Here is a 23,241-nt window from a genome sequence, read left to right as displayed (position 1 = left end):
CAGCCAACCCCTGCCCCAGCACCTCAGCAGCAGTGTGCTGCAAGGCTCCCTAGCAGGGATTTAAACAAAAGGAATTTTAATCTTTTTTTTTTTTTTTAATGAATGCCAGCGTTTGAAAAGGGAGCGGGGAGGGGAGAGGATGGAAATTTTAACATGAAGCCACACGCTGAAGGTCACAGAAAGGCAAGGCAGACATTGTCTTCAATAATATTGAAAGGAAGACCAACCCTGCTGTGTCAGAGGAAAAAAAAAAAAGAATACTTATTTTGATTGGAAAGAAGGTTTCTCCATGCCCAGTTGTGGTGCAGCATTGCACAACGGAGACTGCTGTGGCTGGGAGCAAAGAGAATTAATTACTTTGCTTTCTGAAGCATGTGCGGCTCTGCTCTGCCGTGCCAACTTCAGGAACGATAAGCACTCACCCAAAGAGCATGGGGAATTTTTTTCCCTGGTGTGAATTTTGCCGGGCTAAATCACAGGAGGCCGCTGAGTTTTTTTGCTTTGTTTTCTTCACACTTGGCCTAAGCTTGAACCTGGGGAGCACCAATTTTGTGTTGGCCGAGGGAAGGGAACTGGACTGAGCGCCCACGTTCGCAGGGAGGCGTGGTGGTGTAATTGCGTTAGGCAGCAGCCCGTAGCGCTGGCTGCCGTCGCGATGGCAGATGACAGCACCTCGTCACAGACAGGGTCGTGACAAATGCAAATTTCTCTCCGGCCCACCTACTCTCTCTGTGGGTTTTGCTTTGAAGGGCATTCCAGCATCCGAACAAAGCCGGAACGCGTCTCTCCCCAAGTGAGCAGGCGGTGGGGCGGTGGCACTGAAGGATGGCTCCAGTGCTTTGTCCTCAGCTGTGCCGCGGCAAGTCGTGTTGCAGAACGGGCTTATTGATGGCGTGCCTGGCCTTTCAGGGCTTTGAATTGTTTCCTCGAGTCTCTCGCTCACGTTTTTCATTTAGAAGGAAATTTTTTATACAAGCGACTTGGGAACTGAAGTCATACAGGTTGCTGAAGCTTTCCTCCTCTGCTCGCAAATAACTCCCAGGTGTCCCTTGGCAGGAGAAAAATGGTTTCACCCAGTGAAAGCACCACCCACCGCTTCAGGATAACTGCAGATGCTGCCGCACTGACCTTCAACAAGCAATATCACACAGTGTGTACATTTTCACCGTAGTGTTGACACCCCTTCGAAAAGGAGCGATTCCCACCTCTCCCAAAGCCACTGCTTATGGCCATCTGCGGCCTCAGCACGCCAGAACTGCGGCTCCTAGCTCTGCTCTTCATCCCAGGTTTGTGACAAAAGCTGCTGACTTACCTACGCTGTTGCAAAAGAACCAAAGGATGCACGCATGGGGTGGTTTTTACATCAACAGCTCCTGCCGACCCGTTAACAGACTCTTGCAGCAACACTCAGCGAGCCTCCTCCTAGCTCTCAGAAGTGGTAGAGCCAAAACTGATGTCTCCTCAGCAACCTGCACTCACGTTCTTAGTTCATGCTTAAAAAAAAAAAAAAAGAAAGCTGTTACAAGCATAAGATTAAATAGAAGAGCTATTCAGAGCTTATCAGGCTTTCACCATCCATTTCTTGATGAAAGCTAGAACTGCCCTACTTCCCATGCCTTGCAGAACTGATTTTAATTTGCTCCTGAACGACAGCTATCAGTATCTAAACAAGCCAAGACACAAACTCTTGGGCAAGGAAGATCAGCACTTTTCTGGAATTATATTCTCCCTGAATTATCATATGCAAGTAATGATTTCTCTATTGGCACTTCTGCTTCTTCATCACTAGATTAATGCTTCAAATAGGATCCAGACTACACGATTCTTAAAACCATCACCTCTCGGGTTCCAAAACAGATATACAGGGACTGGGGAGGGAAATTATGCCCACATCCTATCTGGTGCTGCTGCTATTCAAAGATAGATTACACCAATATACTTCTTGTTCCCATTTCACCTGCATTCACCAGCTCTTTAGCAGGGTTGCTGTACCAGTCTGTAGCTGTTTTCTAGCATACCCATAGTAAAGCTGAAGCCTGACACACAGTGGCATTGTCAGAAATAAATGCAAATCCACAGAACTGCCCTCATTTGGGCAAGAGCTTGAAAATTTAAGGTGCTCCTGTGGAAGAGGGAAAAATTAAAGCAATATAGGCGAGATAGCTACTGAATAGGGAAGTGTCAGCCCTACTGATTTGGCCCACAGGCAAATTTAGCTTGAGTCAAAAAAAAAAATACAATAACAGCAATACAACAAGGTATACATCCAGCATGAGTGACCTTGGCAGTGGCAATAACGCCAGGGGAAAGGCCACCAACACGAAGGACATCCTGCTTCACGCCTGAGGGCACTTCCACGGCAGGGCGCTCCTCCCCAGCCGTGTGCCTACCCACTCCTACCCCACAGAAGCTCCCCCAGCAAATTAGCAGGAATAAGCCGCTCTCCACTTGTTAAAACAAACAAAAAAAAAACAACCCATATAAATGGAACTGAATTCTCTCTGGCTTTCCAGCTATGGAGGCATCAAGACTTGAATACCCTGCCCTGAGGTCAGAGGTGTTACCTTGGCAATTATACGGACACAATTGCTTTCCTGCTCCCCTTTTTCCTGGGTTCCTCCTACTTTCCTTCCCCGTCAGCAACATGCCCACACATCCCCTTCAATATATTTTGTTTTTTTTTTCCCTTTTTGAGCTGTGCAGCTAGGGGTCATTATTAATCACGCTGGTTTCCATTCTCCATTTCCCTGCTCATTGTCCCGTGCCGCTTGTTGAGAACCTTATCTTTATTAGCTGCTCTTATCACAACTCGATTACACATTACCAGAAACACTCCTTACTCAGCAGGATTTCCTCGGGATTGCATTGCTTTCGGCTTCGGAAAGCAGCTCTGTGGAGCGAGCCACTCCACCACAGCCAGCCCAGGAAGTTATTGATCTAATTTAAGATGCACAAGGGGACATGAAAAGCTGGAGGATGACTTTGAGGAACCGGCAGGAGCAGATTTAGAGGACAAAGCATTTCTATAGGGGAGGAAATGCATTAGCTTATGTTGTTTGCATTGGCATTCAATTATAGAGTAATTATTTGGCCTCGGTGAGCTGTGCTCTAATGGCAGCCACAGAGCTAAGCTCCTGCAGCACGGGGATTGCATCCAGCTAAAATGTCCCCCATCCACGTAGTTACTCAACCAAATAACACAGCTGTACGGCTATTGTACCTGTCTGCTTCCAAGAAATCAGACTGATACAGTTCTTAGAGATTTACTAGACCTTCAAGCACCACATCACCACACCACGTACTCTACTGACAGGGGATTTTTCCCCTTCAATTCTACTATCGCACTGCCCAGGGAAGTTAAAAGGCATCAACTCCTATCAATTTCTCTTTTTGCATCCTTCCAATCCTCCTCCCCAAGCACGTTGCACAGAATAAATGGTTTGAAAGGGCAGAGTGAGTGCAAGGGCGGGGGGAAATGCATTGACAGAGACGAGAAAAACTTTTCCCTAATGGATGTCTTTCTGAACCACAAAACCCCATGTCTTGTTGAAGGCAACACTGTCCAAGGACTCCACAGCCTGGTGAAACCTCCCGGTGCCAGACACAAGGTAGGGGCAGGCAGCCCAGGCAAGACGTGGGCAGAGCTGGGTTTGTTTGATTGCTTCCCCTCCCGCTTGGGCAGAATGGCACCGCCATACCATTGCCACAGCCCTTTGGATCCCAGATCTCAGCCTACACACAGCTTCTAGGGCTGTCTCAGGAACGAGAAGGTCTGGAGAATTCATTAGGCATTCAGTTAACAGAGACGGAAAAAAAAGGGCACAAGAGTTCTTCTGGAAAAGCACAAACAAGCTCCAAGAGCATATATAGAATTTGAGGACATTTTTTCTGAGTCCTACTACTTACTTTCATCAGACCATGTGAGAGACAGAGTTAGTGATAGCTGAAAAAGAGATGACTGTGAGCAAGGGAAGAGGTATTAAACTGGTTCTTCCCTGGAGAGGAAAAATAAAGGTGACTGGTCATTTACTGCCTGCACAACAGCCACCAGAAGAAGCAAGAGAAGATTATAAATCGCTGTAAAACCAGTATTGCTCCTGGGCCTGTGATTTTAAGTATCAAGACTCAGCTTCTGAAAATGGTTTGAAGCTCTTCTTTGTATATGCTGGCTGTCATGGTAGGCAATGGATGAAGAGTTCCCGTTACAACCTGCTCGGGCTTTGTAAATTGATGCGGATTCGCATTTTGCAGGTGGAGCTGGTGGTTGATCTGGTGATTCCTGTGAGAGCTCTTCCCTGGCACTGCAGAACACGGGCTTGGAGAAAGCACAGGGAGCGGGTGCAGGTTCGGTGGAGGAAGGCTGAGAGTACATCCCCTGCTCTTCCTCAAGTGCTCTGCCGGAACATTACATTTGGACCAAATTCTTTGAGTGCGGTTTCAGATCACCAAGAGGGAAGGAAGATTTGAATGAAGTAATGCTGTTCTCACTAAAACATACAGGAAAACTAAAAAGCAGATTACAACTACCCCCAACAAGAGCAGCAGACGTGCTGGGAAGCTTCCACCAGGAATGCGGAAAACCCCCTACTCTTTTCCCCTCTCATGGGTGCAACACGAACTTTTTACTTAATCACCTGCTAGACTTGTTAACAGCACCAACACTGCGCGATGCCGGTCAAGTCTCAATGAAGACAACTACTCCCAAAGAGCCCTTCCATTTGAAGTAGGTGAGGTTTTTTTGACTTTAAAATAAGCTAAGGGGTCTGTCAATACAACAACTTGAAACCTAGAGGGAAGCATCACTGCAAAGAAGCTTTCTACATTTAACCAACCACTGTAAGGTGATGTGAACCCCAAAGGGTGAAGAAATTTACCAGGCAGCTCGGCAAGCCTACAGGTTGGTGCAAGCAGCATCCTTACACCGCTGGTTACAATGGTTATTAATACAGGGATCTACTTAATACAGGGATCTACCCACTGCCCTTTAATCCACAGCCAGTTCAGGGACTAAGCACCTTTCTTTTAAGAAGTGAATGCAAACATTCATATGCAAGATGACAGCTTGCAGTGTTTTTGTTTCTAAACGCTGCCTCCTGTTGCCATGACCTCCATCACGAGGGACCCCCACCTAACAGCTAGTGGTCTACAGAAACTTGGCCTTAGGAGCCAACCTGAGCTAACTAACTTCTGCTCACGTGTTGTAATCACTCCTCCTAGATCATGTTCCAGGTGATAAAAGGGTGCGGCACCGCTGCAAACAGAACTCCCTTCGTCACCAAAAGAAGCGTGCCTGAAAAATATTATATCCCTTCATCTTTTCAGTCATAAAAAGCAGCACATTGTCATCCTTTAGATGTAAGTACTTCTGCTTAATATGCACATCTTACATAATTAATTTTATTAATAAAACCACGATGGTAGGCTAAATACCAAATTTCGAGTCACACTGTTACTATCATCCCTGGCAAAGTAAGAATCTAGGGATGCAAACCAAGAAAAGCAATTTGCAAACCAAGAAAAGCAATTTACTACTGTATGCAACAACAGCTCCAAAACATCTCCACCAAAATTAGTGCCCTGTCACACCATGGCAAGTACAAATTGATCAATCATCCTAATCCTAGCACAGAGAAGAATATGAATCACGTACCTTTTAAGTATGAAGAGCAGAAGTGAAGATATTAGGTGACCTGTCAGATCAGAAGCTTGAGACTAAATAAAAGTGCAACTCTTCAGCTCGCTGCCTTAACTTACCAAGGCGATGTGCCTACCTCCCTGATAAGGTACAGAGACATACAAACACAAACAACCTTACACTAAATTGCAAACAATATGCTACTCTGCAAGTTAAAGCCCCTCAATTTTCCTCACGTGGCACTCAGAGGACAAGACGGGTCAAAGCAAGAGGTCATTTCTCTGTCAGACGCTGGCTACGCCCCACTACCAAGCTATCAGAGAACAGCTGTTGACAAGGCAGAGTGATCGGAAGGAAAGATGATGTGTTCCAAAACCAGACATTTGATTTCATATTCCTGGCTCTCCCACTGACCATTTACGCAGCTTGAGCAAAAACAAATGCAAGCATTTGTCACTTTGCTGTATCTGGTGTATTTAGCATGGACTGAGACTTTCCAGCTTAAAAGAGCTCAACAAATTCACGTACCACCTCAGGTACCAAGTCCGTGGTCTTCTTTGGCACCTCCATAGTAACAAACAGAAAAAGTGCAGTCAAATGAATGACGAGGACCAGTAGAGTCATTCGGACGATGCTAAATCTGTCTCCAAATCAGCTGAGGTAACAGACCCTCAAAAATTCTGGCGGTTGTGCCTACCTGGCTGGACAGAGAGGGTGCTGCAGAATACCAAGGTGGCTACTGGGAAATGAACTGATCTCTACCAATCCCACAAAACTTGAGTGTGAACAGACAGGTATTTCCTCCCAGAAGACAATAAAGAGTGAATAGTTGAGTATATCCCCCAAAAACTGCAACAGGATAATAACCCAGGAAGGACACACTGTCAGAACTTATGGTGATAAACAGAGACAAAGAAAGTATCTTTTATGATTTTGCAACTCATCTTAGGACATAAGACTCCCCCCCCAAAAAAACAGGTCATTGTCCTGAGAGTACTTTGGATCAACAGCAGGTGGTGTCACAACGCAGCTGCCAGACACCCTCTGGAGACATGCACATCGGAAGGCTTCTCCTAAGCTGAATTATGATTTAGCGAAACAGAGACAATAACAGATTAAAACTTTAATTTAAAACTTTACCAACAAAAAGTGATTACAAAAAGGGAAATTATCTGTACAAAATAAGAAAGGAGGTACTCGTTTAGCAAGAGACTGCCATTGTCAGTGTACGCTGGAGGACAAACAGTGCTTCAGGTCAAATGGCAAGAGAGAAACAAACAAAGTGAATTTATAATATGGAATTCTACAGTGAATCTTCCATACAGCAATGTAAATTGACTTGAAGCAGCTCAAAAGCAAACCAGGACTTACCAGAAGTCTGTTTTTCTCACAAATCCCTTTTCTCTTTCTTTATGGAAGGAGGATGCACTACAAAGCAAGACCCAGCACAATGCACAGGGCCAGGACAATGACTTTTGCCGTGCTTCCTCCCACTCGTGCCTTCCTTCTGTAACAAAGGAGCTGTGCAAGGTGAGTGTACCAGAGTTTAAGCTGAGTCACAGACTACTGCATCTTCACTTTGCAGTTAGGTCCTGACTCCAAATAAAGACAAAATGAAGACAAGGTAATACCGGTTTGGAGGCAGTGATATTTTATGACTAAAAAGACCAGTTGCACCGTGACTCCTATAAAACTGATGGTTCTGAAACTTTTTGAGTTGGCCATCAAGTAGCAGGTGCTGGTCAACAACAAATTAGTATTTACAACACTGAAGTCCTCTTTCCCACCCACCCTTTTCTACAGAGACAGACGGAGACTAGAACATCTTCAAAACTTATCACTGAATGGACAAAAATGGCAGGTTCTCTCTGAACTCCAAGCTCCTGTAAAATCTAAGCACGCACTGTGATCATTACCAGTTTTCCACATTTCTCCACAAGCCGGATCAACAAAAGGGAGCTGCAACAATGAAATGGAGCATGCATATTTTTCAAGCAAGCCAGCTGAAAACTTCCAATCTGACTGCTGATTTTCCACCCAGTTTCACATCAAGAAGTATTTACAAGTTTATCAACCTTCATTAGCCAGGTTTAATGAAGGGGGAAAAAAAAAAGGAGTAATAAAAACGTTCTGGCCCAGATTCACTTCACCTACTTAGCGATACCTGAGATACCTACGTTGGGGCAGAACAGCCTTGTGTGCCCTGCCCACCCAGTAAAAAGAAAGAGAAATACTAAAGGGAAATTCAAAGACTTGAATCTCATCCTAGTGACAGTGCTTTTTCCTCCTACTGTAAAACAAGAAGGGCAACCATATTCCAACTTAGTTTAAGTGTCGTTCACATGAACCTAAGCCTTACATTTTCACTAGCAGCTCCCACCAAGGGAAGTTGAGGGATGATTACTTTTTTTTTTTTCTTTTTTTTAAGAATCCTATGAGACATGCACGAGTCCTCCTTCTAACTGGGAAAACTGAGATAAGTAATAAGTCTGTTCAAATTCATACGGTGAGTCAGTAACTAGCTAGCATTACAGCTTCCTGGATCTCAGCCCTGTGCTCTGCCCACAGGAACCCAGTACTAGGATAACTACTGCACAGAATCATTTCCCTCTCCATGTCAAAAAGCTTTACAAGAAAAATACAGATGCTAATAAATAGTGTACGTAGTTCCTCATTCACCAGTGAAAGAGTCCTGTAGTAAAAAAAAAAAATCTGTTCTATTTTATCTTGAACCTGGAAAAGTTTATTTCCAGCTTTGATTCTTTGATGTCTTAAAGCTTTTAAGTCGTAAATTCAGTTAATATAAACATAATGCTGTAGTCAGAACCCTTTAACCACAATGATGTTACATTTTCTAGCTGTAAATTACTATTTGTGCTATCCAATTTTACAATCAAAACAGAAACCTTGAAGCCAAGAATTCAAAGATCTCAGGAAGAAAACAATCCAGACAGCTTCAATTTAAGTAGAGCAAGCCTTGTACATGACATGAAGAATTCATAGATTTCAATTCTCTGAGTATCTGTCATTGCCATTTCAAACGAAAGCCCTCTTTTCCTCAGTCTTGCCCATCCCGTGCTGTAGCAGGTTGGACAAATGATGCATAGCAAGAAAAAATTGCTCTGGAAATACAGCTTAATAATGGAAATAAAACATTTGTACTTCACTTTATGAACACAGCACAGAAATATCGCTTAAGTAATGTTTCCAAAGACCCTGGGACTTAAGCACAGCTATGAAAAAAGTCAGCCTCCTAAACACTGGGGTTAGTTTGATCCAACTGCCATACAGTGGATTCTTACTTTACTACAGCTGAAGCTTTTAGTGTACCAGGTGAGATAGAACATCGTTAGCTTGTTCCATCGCATCACAGAACGAGATGGCAAAATGGATGCCTGTTGTGACAGACAGACAATACTGTACAAAGGCAGCTTATTTTTAATGGCAGAATCATATCGGACACTACTGGACAACCTGGAGTAAGATCTACATTTTTCCCTTGTGGACTTTATAATTTTCTCTTGCACCAGAAAAATTCTTCCAAATCAGTTATATCCAACAGCACTACAGAGAGCTCAGTTCTTTAGCAAGCTCTGCACCAGGAAGGATCAGTCCTAGAAGCAATTAAAAACAAAGAGTTGCTGTTTTCCAAGGGCAGACGTTATTTACTGGTCACCTAGCCGGAAACCTTGGCCCCAGTTGTGTCTTCCACCACCCTGCTGATCTTCCGCAGCTCTTCTCATGCTAGCAGGTGGGACACCAAAGCCCGACACTCCTCCTCTCCTGTTTGGCAGCCAGCGGTACCTAGGGCAAGCCAGAAGAGAAAGAGTTTGAGAAATAGCTGTTTGTACCTTGGGGGTAATTACCAGACTACTTTTCCGTGGACTTCCTTTCAGCTGCTAGACTTTGCATTAAAACTAGCTTTTGATAGCAGTACCTCACAGGATTCTTTCCAAATTTAAGCCCCCAGTACACTGAGAAGTAGGAATTCTGGGGAACTTACATCCCTGGGATGTGGTTGTATGAACAATAATCCAAGCAAAGGGAAAAGACAGATGATAAGGGAGTCTCATTGTTGAGAATAAATGCTGTGATATAAACTTAATTTCCCTAACTTCTCGTCCTTTTTTTCCTGGAGAAGTAATAAAAAAACCAACAAATTACTTATGAGCATCTCTCTCCAACAGTTACAAAGCTCCTGCTACCACAGCATCCAATTATCTCACCGCTCTCTAAATAAAACTTCCTGCAGAACTGTGGACCAGAGACCAAGGGAAACAGGCTCAAGCACACAGTGTGACTGAAATCAAAGTTCAAGTGACCTGGCCAGAGCAAATCAGGGCTGTAAGACCTTATCATCCAACTTAGGCTACCACCTAAACAGTGATCTAAAACACAGCTTCTGCAGATACCAGTGGGATGTCTGGGATGCTATCAATGCAGAGTCATTTCAGGTCTACAATAAACAGTTAATTACGCTGAGCGCCTGGAAATCTCTTTCTGAATTTGACCAAGAAAATCTGAGGCCCAAACATAAAAACCAGATTCCTTTATAGAAGAAAAATGATCCCGTATAACCTTCATTATACTAAATGTATCTGTAATTCATGACAGCATTTTTTTTTTCAAAACTACAGTACAGAAGCAGAATTTATCCCACTTCAGAGGTGTTTTCAGTACTTCTATTCCTGCTTCTCAAATACAGAGAAAAATTAAATACACATATGAGGAATCAAGAGAATTGCATATAATCAACAAGATTGATGGTAGTTTCAGAGCTGTCATTACCCTGAAAGCCATTTTAAAGCAACATTTGTCTTCTAGTCTTTAAGGAAAGCTAGGTTTAGCAGTAGGGCTTGCAAACACAAAGCTTCCCTTCTCATTAAAACTTGCAGAGGAAATATAACAGTAATTCAACTTCGTCCTTTAAAAAGGTTAAAAGATGTAAACTATTAATTAACTGAATTGCTAACTAAGATTTGGTAGAGAAAAAATAGTTACAACCCAAAAGGGATGAGGACAAGGGGAACTGAAGCTATGATCTTTGGCTTCTGACCTTAATATTCCAATGCCAAAACAATGAATAAGTTACAAGGAAAGCACTTCAGAATCCAAGACCTGAAGTCTCAGTCCAGGTGACTTGTACCAGCTGCAGAGTAGGGTTTGTATTACCGCACTTAAATCTGCAACAGACTTCTGTTGCTGTTACAGCTTGCTAAACTGGTAGCTACTGTAATGACACACGGAAATACAGATAAAAGATCAGGAGAAAATAATTTTAAAAAGAATGTGATGGCTACTGTCTGATAATTGGTAGGGAGGTCTCTTTACTATAGTTTAATTCACTAGCAGAGGTGTAACCTTTACTCTTACTCTGAGAAGTGGGTAAAGGACACGAGCCACCCATAATGGTAACAAAGAATACTGGCCATCTACAAGAAACTAAATATTTTTGAGGGCTCAATCTGTACACAGCAGCACAGTCACTATGATAGTCTGAAGCAGGTTGATTTAACAAAGTATTTTACACCGTGCAATCCTAGCAAATATATGTCCTTATAAACAACCCAAAAAATTGATCCAAATAAACAGCGAGACACAGTATAAAGCCAGCTTACAAGAACTGAGGTGTGGACAGAAAATTCCTTCCTCCCAAATCCATTGGGTATTTGAACATTAAGAAGAAATACAAGTGTCCAACCAGATTTCCTATCAGCTCATTGATGACTCTGCAAGGCAAAAGAAAAAGAGGAGTTTCACATGCCATCTTCCACAAAAACAGTGACCATCTTCTGCCAGTTCCTATTGTTCACCTGCCACAGGCTCTGCCAGGGCCACGAGCCCCGGAAAATTTCCCTTCCCTCAGCATTTTGCAGCCACTTCTTTAGAAGGGCCAGCTTGCAGTGCCAACACATCAACAGGCTGTTCCACCCTCCCTTCTAAGCCATCTCCGCAGACTGTACTGAAAATGCAATTTAATGCTTGTTTACCTCGGGGAATTAGACCGTATAGCTATTAGTGTCTAAAATAATAGTCTGCAGAGCCTGAGAAGTTACGGCTGTTTTCGCTGGACAACCTGCCTCCCGCTGTACTGTTTTGTTCCCAATTTTGCAAAAGCATTGCTGAATGGAGGCCCTTGAGTATTTTCTGTCATGCATAGAAACAGCAGGTATCTAACAGCAAGCAGTTTTCCTCAAGTGACGGATGAGTCAGTGGGAGGCACAGCCAGGAAAGGGAATTTGGTTTTGCTGCGCTCCTATCTCCTCCTTTTATAAACCAAGCACACCGCTTGCCGTTGTCACCAATTGTGTTACAGCATCACCAAGAGGCCCCAGTCAATACAGGGCACCGGTGGGAAAGGCTGTGCACAAAGAGGGGATTTCTGCATCACAGCACTTAAAAGAAGTGCAGAACAAACCAACAGATACAGAAAGTGCTAATATGGCACCCCGCAGGCTTGTTATTGCCATTTTTCCTTGTTTCACAAGCTGATAAAAGCATCATGCTGAATGAGATTCTGATGGAATGAAGTAGCTTGCCTCTGACAAGTGTTGTTAAGTTGTTTCTAAAACCAGTAATAATGGCTGGTCACTTGGGATGAAATCTTTCTTTACTGGGCATCATGCTTTTAGCAAGGAAAAGGCCTAATGCACGGATCTACTAGAACATAAATCAAATTCTTATTATTTCTCCTCACCTACATTCCGTAGTTCTCACATCCACATCTCCTTCTTTGCATTTATCTTAAACTACCACCGTATGACACTGAGAAGGATCAGTCCAATTACACAGCTTTAAGCCTCTTATTTTAATATTGCTGTTAAATTCAGCAATAAGAAATAGCTGTAAAAACCTTTATAACTTCAAATTGGCCACATCTGTAAATACGTACGATCCACCAATGATGTAGTTGAATCCCAGGATAACCCATGGAAGGTAACAGGCCTGAAAAAGAATGCAGAAATTGTAAATACAAGTGAAGTACTACTTAAACCTGCTCAAGCTCCGCTGCACTAGTATGTATGATTAGAATCTCAGTGTTTTAGCATTACACAAATCCGAATATATTAAGTAGATTCTAACTAAGAAGGTAAAATACTCTAAACTGAGTAATCACTAGCACGTTTAGACAAATCACACTGACTTAAATATTTTAAGTAGATGTGCCTTTTGCAGTCTGTGTTCCATGCCAAGCTTACACCTGAAACAAAGTCCTAACATTTCTGACTTTGAAAAGGTCTGGAAACAACAATCAAAAGAGTTTTCACTACAACACCTGGCAGAAACTGACCAAGCTGCATAGGAAAGAGCAATTTAAAATAACAACTATTCAGCTTTTAGCCAGGTTAATGTGTTATCAGGAATTTTATTTTCCTTTTTTCAGACAAATGTATTTCAGTGGTCAGGACACCTTTTCAGTAAAGCCACACTGAGTGACACCATATGGAAGACCAAAAGACTTGTCTCTGCTGCTTCTAAAGGAGTATATAGTTTTATGAGTGCATGAGACATCTTTAATGGGATAAAATACTTATATTTTGTCCCTCAGTCCTTTCACATGCATCTTATCTTCCAGGCAAAAACCTTTCCAACAACCTGTTCAATTTACCTTAAATCTTGTTCCAAACCAGAAAGATACAATCATGTCTCTGTTCAGCTGGGCCCACACATAAAGTACGGACATGATGAGTGGAATCATCAGCAACTGCAATATTAAAAAAAAAAAACAAGAAAAAGAAGAGAGGCAAAAAGTTACCATAATGTTCACAGAAGTTTGAGAAACTTGGAGAGCAAGGGACTAGAAGGTTCAAAAATGGTTTAAAAGCATGATGCATCAGCAAAGTCTTTAAAGATTGCCCCAGGATCTCTGCCACCACACACACATCATGGATCTGCTCTCAAGATCAGAAAGCTAAAGAAGAGAACCTCCTTGGTCATTCTCTTTTGCTGTGCTGGAAAACACTTTGTTACTGAAGACAGTGCCCCACTAGGCTACAGTATGATAGCTTAGATGAGCACGGAAGCCAAAATAGGTGGTGCAATTCCCGATATAGGTATAAAATGATTTAAATGCATATTAGAGACACCTATGTCCTGAGTATACGACCAAATGATAACTTCTGAGTCTTAATACACACAGGTCTACGCTTCAGCACAGTGCAGTAGAGACACACCAGAGGAGTCTCAGGCTTTGAAGCCACGTAACTACAGCAGCACAAGAGCAAAGCAAAGGGCTCCAAAGCAACCTGCACTACGCAGAACAGCAGCCGTGGCAGATTCCAATGCTCCCAGCAGCTGGGTACCACACCTACAATCAGCAACATTTGTGCCGTAATCGTTTCTGTTTACAGTCCAAGGCAGTAACCCCAACACATCCTCACCTGGGACTAAGCCAGTATGTCAGAGGTGTCGCTGCATCTGCGTGCCAGCTCTGTGCCGCTCAGACCACCAACAGGGAGGCGTAGCGGCACATCATCGCTGCAAAGCGTCGCAACCTGATTAGGCAAAGCTCTTGGAAGAGCTTCAGGTCACCCCCTGCTCCATGCTGGGAGAGGAGGCTGTTCCTAATACTGCCCTACTGCAGCCCTACCTTAGTAGATTGGAATATTTTGGTGAAACAAAATATAAAGGGCTGTTTCAGGTATCTGCTGATTTCTGAACCAAAGAGAGCGTGCTACCAACACTGCCATGAACAGGCTTAACACCACAAACCAGCTGGGGTGACTGGAAGAGAGGATAAAACATGTCCCTTCAAGGGTGGCACTATTTAGTAAGCTTCACTTTAAAGCTGCCGTACCAGAGCCAACCCAGCCTTCCCCAAGCCTTAAGTTTCACCAGCAGTCTGACTCCTCAGACAAGCACCTTAAATTCATTATTAAAATTATTTTTATATATATATATATATATATAAATAAAAATAACATATATTATATATATATATACACACATAAAACAATGTTTATGAAGGCCCATTGGAGGCCCAGATGTCCTACTCTGTCATCTCACTTTTCAAGTCATTCATTCAACACAAGCAAAATCCCTAATTCCAACAAAAATACATGTATATACCAAACAGTTGACCCTCTTCTAAGCAGCATCTTGTGTGCAGACTTAAAACCATTTTAACTTTATTTTTTAAAAGATACAAATCAACACAGTCAGTCTAAAATTCATACAGAGTGACTTCAGCATCCTTTTGAAGAATTTGGTGGAGTCTTCCCCACAGCAAAAAAGAATTAACTGCGAAATTATGGACACCCCTTAACAGAATTCAATCCTGACTGCAGGTGCATAATCATCATTTCTGTCTACCGGAGGAGCCTGATAATTGATCTAATAAATACTAAGATAATCTTGCACAGAGTATTAGAGATATTGGTGCAGGCTTTGGGTGATGGGGACAGAAGTAAGATGAGGACGGAACAGCAGAGGCAGGCTGAAGGCATGCAGTTGTATCTGATACTTGATTGTATTCAAGAAATGCTTCCTTTATTTCCACCCGCCTTAACATCTGGGCAGATAAGAGCTCCCTCATTGGAGCTCATTCTTCAGACTGCTATTTAATCATTCTCGTGAGGATTTTGCACTTCACAGTTCTGATAGGAATCTGAAGCTGCACTTTTCACAAAAAGAGCTTCTGTCAGCAAGTAAGTGGAATGAATTTGAGAAGACTAACGAACCCAGGAACCATTTTTAGCTAAAAAAAAACTAAGAATGCAGATCCACATTCATTAGAGGAAACAGTACATAGATGAAATCTTGGGTCCACTTCAGTGACAGGCAGAAACTTCCTGACTGTGAAAGCTGCTTCTCGCTCCTTGACTCCCTAACTAGGTTATGGATGGAAGATTCAGAAATGAGATTGTGATGTCAGCTGAGGCTAACCCAAACTACTCAAACTCAAAAAGAAACACTACACACAGAGCCAGTCCATTTTGACATAAACTAAACCAACCTACCTTAAGTATGCTCTGTGTTTATGTAGATAATGCTGTCTGAAAAGCCATTAAACAGTCTGGGACCCTCATTAAATAGTCCGAAAGCTGAAGGCTATTATTTTTAAAAAACTGCACTGCACTTACCTGCATGTCCATGGCCAAGCCAGTTATCTGTCATTTTGCCATTAAGGGAAAAAGCAGCAAAACCTGACAGACTAGGAGGAGAAAAAGAAGCTACACACACACTGAACACAAATGGGAAAGCCTTTAATTTTAACACTTAAAATGAAAACAATGTTCTTGGGAAGTATTAAGTCAGGCACTGGAAAAATGAAAGACCTCCAATGATCTACAGAGTTGCACACTTAGCTTGAAAGGCTACTGAGAAGTGATTAATGTACATGAACCTCAAGTCAGTACCCCAGGAGCTGGCAGATGCACTGGCCTCCCTCCATGATGAAGCTGGCCATCTACAAACTCAGCCAGTCCTTCCATAACAGCAGGTTATTTCTTCCATTAGTTTTTGGTGGTTTGTTTGGTTTTTAAAGACTAAAATGCTTTTGTAACAAAAGAAATACCAAATCAGACAAAAATATCTAATATTGCCACTAGGTCACAGAAAATGAGTAATTTCTTAAAGACTTTTAACATCACTCTCCTGCCTTGGAACTCAAAAGGTTTGCTTGCTGTAGTAACTGCTGGGCAGAAACAATTACTGAAGAATTTTGCTATGATCAGAATGCTTTCAACAGTTCACGAATGCACGTAAAATGGCACCGAGCTCCTTCCCAGCTCAGGCATCCAACTCCCTCCTTACATCATCTATGGAACAAGCACCTGGAAGCTTTCAAATGACCAGTTTGAACGTCAAGACACAATCAGACTCCTCTCATAGCTCACAGCCAGCAGCCTGCAACCACAACGAAGCTGCTGGGTTTCTTAACAACACAGCTAAACACAGGTTGTTTTCCCAGTACAGCTGCAGCTCAACAGGACTAGCAGGACTAACAATTCCCTCCATGTGGAATGTAACTAGAGATGGTTAATCTATTGATAAAGGCGGCAGCATTTCTACACAGGAGTTTGCCTGGCTGTACCTGGTTCACGCTGTCATTACTCCCTTTTTTTTTCTAGGAGTTGTGCCACTGCAAATTGCTGCAAGGAGGCTAGGAACAACACAAACAGAACAGGAACGCCTCCAGGGATGGGGATTCCACACCCTCTCCGGGCAGCCTTCACCTGTCTTTGACCAGTGCCACAGTAAAAAGGTTATTTCTTGCATTTAAATGCAATTCTCTGTGTTTCATTTTGTGCCTGTTGCCCCTTGGTTCTTCTGAGGACCAGAGAAGTCTGGCTCCTCCTCTAATCCTTCCCCCACTAGGTAGCTATCCACACGGATGAACCCCTGAACCTTCTCTTCTCCCGTGCTGCAGTCCCAGCTCTCTCAGACTCTCCTCATATGATGTTCCAGTTCCTCAGCCATCCTTACGGTCCTTCGCTGGACTCGCTCCAGTCTGTCCGTGCTTCTCCTGTACCAGAGCTGGGCAGAGAGGAGCCATCACCTCCCTCAGCCTGCTGGCAATGCAGCCCAGGAGGCTGTCGGCCACCTTTGCCACAAGGACACGTTGCTGGCTCCCGGTTAATTTGCTGACCTCCTTTTCTGCAGAGCTGCTTTGCAGGCAGAGAGTCCCCAACCTGTCCAGGTGCACGGGGCTGCTCCTCCCCAGGGGTAGGAGTTTGCACTTCCCTGTGTCGGGCTCCACAAAATCCCCGACCAGCCCATTTCTCCAGCTTGTCAAGGTCCCTCTGAGTGGCAGCACAACCGTCTGCTATCAACAACTCCCACTTTTGTGTTTGAAACCTAATGAGACTCAGGAAGTCGGCTCAGTGCAGGTGTCCCAGCACTGCTTTCACAGCCTTAGCTGACTTGTAACCAGCAGGTAAGGTATGGGCTAACCCCAAATTCCCAACTGAGGGAACAGCAGAGATCAGACCTGCTTGCACGTGGCAGCTTAAGCACACTAAATTCACTCCTAGCCCACGCTGCAAGCCACAGAAGTGGCTCCTGGAAGTAATACAGTGAGCACTATAGAAGCTCTTGCAGCACGAGTGAAGCTTAACATAAGCAGAACTCCACTCCTCAAGTTACAAAGCCGTGTTAGCACACGCAGTGAGTGGCTCGCAGGGACAATACCAATACATTTCCAGGAAGACAAAAGTTTACCTGTAAACATTTGCTACATTGTAGATGTAGTTAGTTGCTAAAACCTGGTCTTTCAACGTATTTCAGACAGAAATATTAGAACTAAAATATTCTAAAGGTTTGATGACATGACAAACAGAAGGATACAACGATGCAGATCCAGTTGAACAGGAGCATGAACATGTAATCTGCTGGCCTTCCATCAAAAGCCCCTGTAAATAAAAAGATTTGTTAGGAAAGGTAAAAAATCTTGGTTAAAACATTAAGACTTTACCTTCAGAAGTCTACGAAAACTTCAGTTGATAAGAGTTACACTAACTACTGCCAGTGGTTTATGACTTATTTTTTAACTTTAAAAAGCCTTATAAGAGAACAACCTACGAGACCAAAAATTAAGACTTATTGCATTAAGTGCACACACAACAGCTCTACTAAAAAAAACTAACATACTAACTCTGGAAATAAGTAGTTTTAACTTCACAAGACTTCAAATTGGAGTCAGATCCAATCCCTCCTAAGTTGCCAGTCAGAAGGCCATAAAAAACAAGTGTACTTACACAGCAAAAGCAGAGATGCAAAGCTTATCAAGTCACATGAAAGCTACTCCTTACTTAGGCGCATTGCATCCTTTTTGCATCACCTGGTCAGACTCAAGAGATACGAGTTTTTACACTCCAGAAAAGTTAATATATGTGACAGAGTATACACATGCCATGCATTCTGTTCCTTCTTCCAACCTGAACTGCTTGTCTGATTTCCCATTTCAAATGTGTCCATGTTTTTCAGGACAGTGGAAAAGAAAACTAATAACATTCCCTGCAAAGAAAATGAAGTTATCTTTTGATGCCCTGTTGAGTTTATGACCTGGCAGAGAGAAGGGTTAAAAAAACAACCCAACTCTTTGTGAACATGAAAATTATAAGCTCTCACTCCTGCAAACTGTGGCAGAGACCTCAGCATTTGAGCCAGATTCCTATCGAATTTCATGTAACCTCACGCAGGCAAGGAAAGACCAAGAATTCTGCTGAAACAGGCCCAAAACACAGTGCACCACAAACAAGCTGATTTATTTGCTAATAAACATCAAAATGCCCAGAAAGAAGGACACTCATGTTAGCACAGTGTGGCTTCCTACAACTATTTTACTGGTCTTCAAACATCTAAAGAAAAAATATCTGGTTTTAGCATTTGCTTTTTAAAAATAACTGGAGTGATTCACTCTGCGTAAAAGAACTAAAATGGCAACCTTGTTTTAAGTTTATTATTTAAGTTTAGCCACGCAAGCTACACGACAGAAAAAACAAAAACACTTTGAAAAAATCTTTTGGAAAGTTTTAAAGCCGGAGAACTACATTAATTGGAGTTTTTTCCTTACTGTTGCCATACAACACAAGAAACAAATAGAGAGGAAGCCGACTAGCACTGCAGAACCTCCAAGAAGAGGAATCCCTCCAGAATATGAAGAAATAAAGGAAATAAAAAAGCTTTTAATGTCATTATTTAGGAGATTACTAACTAGCAAGACGAACTATTTAAGTTGAATTTCCAATTAATACCTAAGTCCAATTCATATTTAAGAAAACTGAGCTACAGACTCCCAAGAAGTTCAGCACAGGAGTGAGGAGCGCACTGCATCCATCAGGGCCCAGGACAAACCCAGCACCTGGTGAGGAGCTGCAGGCTCAGAATCTCATCATTCACACTGCTGCCAACCCTGCACATTTCCACTGCAGTCTCCCTGGTGGCATCTGTTACCTTCTTCACCACCGGAAACAAACCAAAAACACCTCAATCTCATTTTCCTCAGGTAGCTGGACATCAGCTCATTAGGAAAACACAGCCACAGTATAAAGCCATATGGTTGTTGGTTTTTTTTTTTAAACAGCTGAATCTCTTCCCCTCATAAATTTGAGGTTAGCACGCAACGCTAGTGTATGCTCAAACGCCACGTACAACCCTGACAATAGTAATTTCACTTCCTCGGTTTCACTGATAAAAGGAGGCAGGTCTACGCTGATTTCAACCTTTAAACGTATCAGCAACTTACACACAGCAACTTCCCGCTTTCAGAACTACAAAGAGTCCGAGAAGTTTTTGTAGAAAGGAAGGACTGACCTAATCAAGAAGTCTGGTTACATTAAGAAAAATTAATCTTACAGGTGAACTGCATTGCCTCACACAACAACACAGCTGACTTCTCAGCTTCAAAATCCCGATGTATATGGCAGGAATGTAAATTCACTGTTGAAAGACGTGACTCCTTTCCATGAGACTTCTGCCACAGCAGAGACAACTACAGTATTTTTTTAGTATATGTACAAGCAGTGATGTCTTATAATTTGCATATATTAACCAAGAATTCTTATTTCGTATAGCTTTGCACGGTACAATGTCGTAACTGCCATTACCCACGTGTTCATAACCTTCTACACCAAAAGGCTTAAAGAGGAGGAGGAGCTGGGTTTAGTTACTGAACGGCCACATACTTTTGTTGAGAAACAACCAAATGCAATGGGCACACTCCTCCATTTCCCTGTTACTCGCCTTACGACTTAAAAAAAGGGATCCCACAATGCCCTCTGGATGACAGGTTGACTGGGGACCTCTTCTCCACCCACAGGGGTTCCCAAATTTCCTCCATTTGCACTTACACCATCAGCTCTAAGGCTCCATTAGAACGACGCTGGAATTAGTGTTTACAAAGGCTTCCAGAAGGAGTTTGGCTTCCTACATGTTTTCATTATTTTCTTGATTTGAAATAATTTTTGCTAGCTTTAATGAACTGTGATACGAAAAGAAATCTTATTTGAAGCTACCTTGTAATAAGAATCTCTTTTTCAAGAAAAAATGAAAACGATTATTTTCCATTATCTGATCTCCTGTCTTCTACTCTCGATTTTTCCCCTACATAAAAATCCAACGAGTTCCTTAACATTTTCACATTTCCATGTGACAGAAAGGTACGCTTCATTTGTACAAAGGCCTCTCCCAATTCAGCATTTCCTACAGAAGAACACAAGTAAGCACCATCACCTTTAAAAAAAACAGGAAAAGCTGAGACTGTTACGTATTACACATGCTCTATCATACTTCCATGTTAAAGGACACCAGACACAAGAAAAAAGAAGTAAAGCTGTCTTCTTGTCTCTCTCCCTTATTTCCTGAAATCAATGACTAGAAGCACCATGCCTTCCCATTGAAAGAAAATATCAAGTTCAGGTCCTAAATGAACACGCTCTGTGCCACAGGCAAAGAGGCAGTGATACAAAAGCAGTTTTTACAGCAGTTTTCCCTTTGACCGACACAAGTGGGCACAGAGATGAGCCATCTTTCTCCCAGTTCTGTCCAAGCCTGCCACAGTCCCATCACCACAGTCCCCAGAGAAGCTCTGTTTGGCAATGTTTTGTCTCTATCAACTCCGGGCAGAGTTTCCCACGTAAACACCCCTTAACGTACAACATACCTGTTTCTAATCGCGATGAATATTGGTACAGGAAATACAAATTCACCAAGTAGAGAAAACCTGTTCCGGGTCCCACTGGGAAGAAGAAAGTTGCAGTTATCGGCCGCCAGATCTGTCCAGAGCAAAAGAGAAGGACATGTTTGTACGTTGCGGAATGTGTTCATATGCACAGCTTTTTTGTTCTCCTTTCCTACCAATTAATTGGAAATACAAATTTTAGAATAAAGATTGCCCAAGTATCAATTACTGCTGCTTCAGCAGCCTCTACAGTTGCTTTTAATCTGATGCGCAAAGCTGTTAAGACTACAACTAAAGTCACGCACAACTTTCCAGGGCACTTCCATCACATCTTCACAGTATTGAGTCTTTACTGCGGTGCAAAAGAGGCTTGCTTGCAAGGATGCCGGCCCGTTTTAAAGGCATCTGTGCAGAATCCACTCTAACCTGTTTGAGGCAGGATCTCACAAGCAGCCTTTAGCATGTTTTCAGACAGCACAAGCTACTTTAAGCTTTTTGCACCTGCTTTAGAGTCTCTCAACCATTGGTGTTATGCACAGTGAATGGCAGCACATAGCCAGGATAGAAAATGTCTGGCCATTTAAGAATGCACTCAATATTGAATGGGAAACATTTCCAAATAGCATTTTAGGCTCCTGAGCTTCGTAGTTCCAGAAGGATAAACAGAACTACAGAAAACACAGCCGCTTGAGCTATTACATTCTGGGGAAAGTATATGAAGCAAACAGAGCACAAGCTGTCTTTTTCTCTTTTTTTTTTTTTTGTTCACTCAGTCTGTTTGACTAGTGATGTAATGAATACGTATAAAACACACTGAAAGGATGGGCTATCTTCGCTTCCGTCACTTTCATTTTCAGTTCAACCAGGGGGTAACCGCCCCAAACATCTGTGTACCAAAACAGTGAACCCGTGACCTCCTAACAGAAGGAAAGGCCACATCTGCCTTGTGATCAGCCCCAACATTTCTAACACAGAGGAACACCGTTATTCTGAAGCTCCGGGACTTTTGCAGCTAACTTACATCAGCCATACCCAGGCTGACAATCCCCAAACATGATGTTTTACGTTCAGAACACGAACATAAAACACCAAGGATCATATAAAGCACTTTTTACACATAGAATTTGCCCCAGTATCCCCAGACCGAGCTGGGTCTGGGGGCAGTTGCGTGCCTGCCTCCTCGCCCACCACGCTGTAAGAGGGGCCAAGCACGTCACCTGCAGCTACTACCACGGCATTTATGATGATAGGAGCCGAGGCACGAGGATGAGAGGTCAGAGGAACGACACAGCTCAGAAAGGGGCACGTCCTCTCCTCCTTTTCTGCCTCGCAGGGGCCCTGCGGGGCCGAGCGCCCAGCCCGTGTCACCTTGGGGGCTGCAGGGCGGGTGCTGGCCCAGCACAAGCCGCTGCAGGAGGGGGGCTCTGCCCCCCCTCACGCCGGGGAAGGGCCGGGTCAGTGCCCGGGGCTGTCCCGGGGCGCTTCGCCCTCACAGAGCGGCCGCTGAGGGACCAAGCCCTGGCTTACAGCCCACCGCCCCGCCGCCGCGCACTACAACTCCCAGCATGCCTTGCGCGCCGCAGCCCATGCTTTCCATGGGGGGAGCGCCGCAAGGCACGCCGGGAGGCGTAGTGCGGCCCGTACCTGGAAGCGGTTGATGAAGGCGTCGGGCCACAGGAAGAGGTAGACGGGGCTGACGAGGCCCAGCTTGCCGACCAGCGGTACCGCGATGGAGCCGGCGAACCAGTAGCGGGTGATCAGCGGGATGCTCCGGAACCAGTCCCCTAAGTCCGACATGGCGCCGCCGAGGCCTCGCTGAAGGATCCGGCCGCTGAGGGAAGGGACGGGCGGGGAGCGGCGGGGCCGGGCCGCAGCTCGCACAGCGCCCGGGGCCGCCGGAGGAGGGAGGAAGGAGCCGGGGGGAGGCCCCGAGCCAGACGTGGCGCCGCCGAATTCGGCCCCGCCGCTGCCGCTTCCGGCCCCG

The 23,241-nt window shown here is 43.7% G+C and overlaps 1 protein-coding gene across 1 annotated transcript; it reads right to left on the bottom strand.

Annotated features, from left to right (window-relative positions):
- Positions 1-6,743: 6,743 nt before the first annotated feature.
- Positions 6,744-23,240, bottom strand: DERL1 (derlin 1). The gene is made up of 8 exons (XM_083823818.1): positions 22,902-23,240; positions 21,240-21,351; positions 17,924-17,988; positions 15,718-15,744; positions 13,245-13,340; positions 12,528-12,580; positions 11,254-11,364; positions 6,744-9,439 (listed from the first exon to the last, which is right to left on the bottom strand). The coding sequence occupies exons 1-8, from the start codon at positions 23,052-23,054 to the stop codon at positions 9,301-9,303; spliced, it is 756 nt and encodes a 251-aa protein (XP_083679944.1). The 5' UTR covers positions 23,055-23,240; the 3' UTR covers positions 6,744-9,300.
- Between the last annotated feature and the right edge of the window lies 1 nt (position 23,241).

This window comes from Anser anser (genome assembly GCF_964211835.1).
Source record: "Anser anser genome assembly, chromosome: 2".
Lineage (NCBI taxonomy): Eukaryota > Metazoa > Chordata > Aves > Anseriformes > Anatidae > Anser > Anser anser.
Note: the sequence above shows the minus strand (reverse complement) of the source record. Positions and strands in the feature narration are given on the sequence as shown.

Excerpts from the sequence above, each read along its gene's own strand:
- DERL1 (XM_083823818.1), bottom strand. The coding sequence starts at position 23,054 with ATGTCGGACTTAGGGGACTGGTTCCGGAGCATCCCGCTGATCACCCGC. Across the intron at positions 15,745-17,923 it reads TCAACTGGATCTGCATCGTT|ATAACTGGCTTGGCCATGGA; the intron begins GTATCCTTCTGT and ends GCAAAATGACAG. Across the intron at positions 11,365-12,527 it reads AACTACATCATTGGTGGATC|AGTCATCAATGAGCTGATAG; the intron begins GTACGTATTTAC and ends TTTGCCTTGCAG.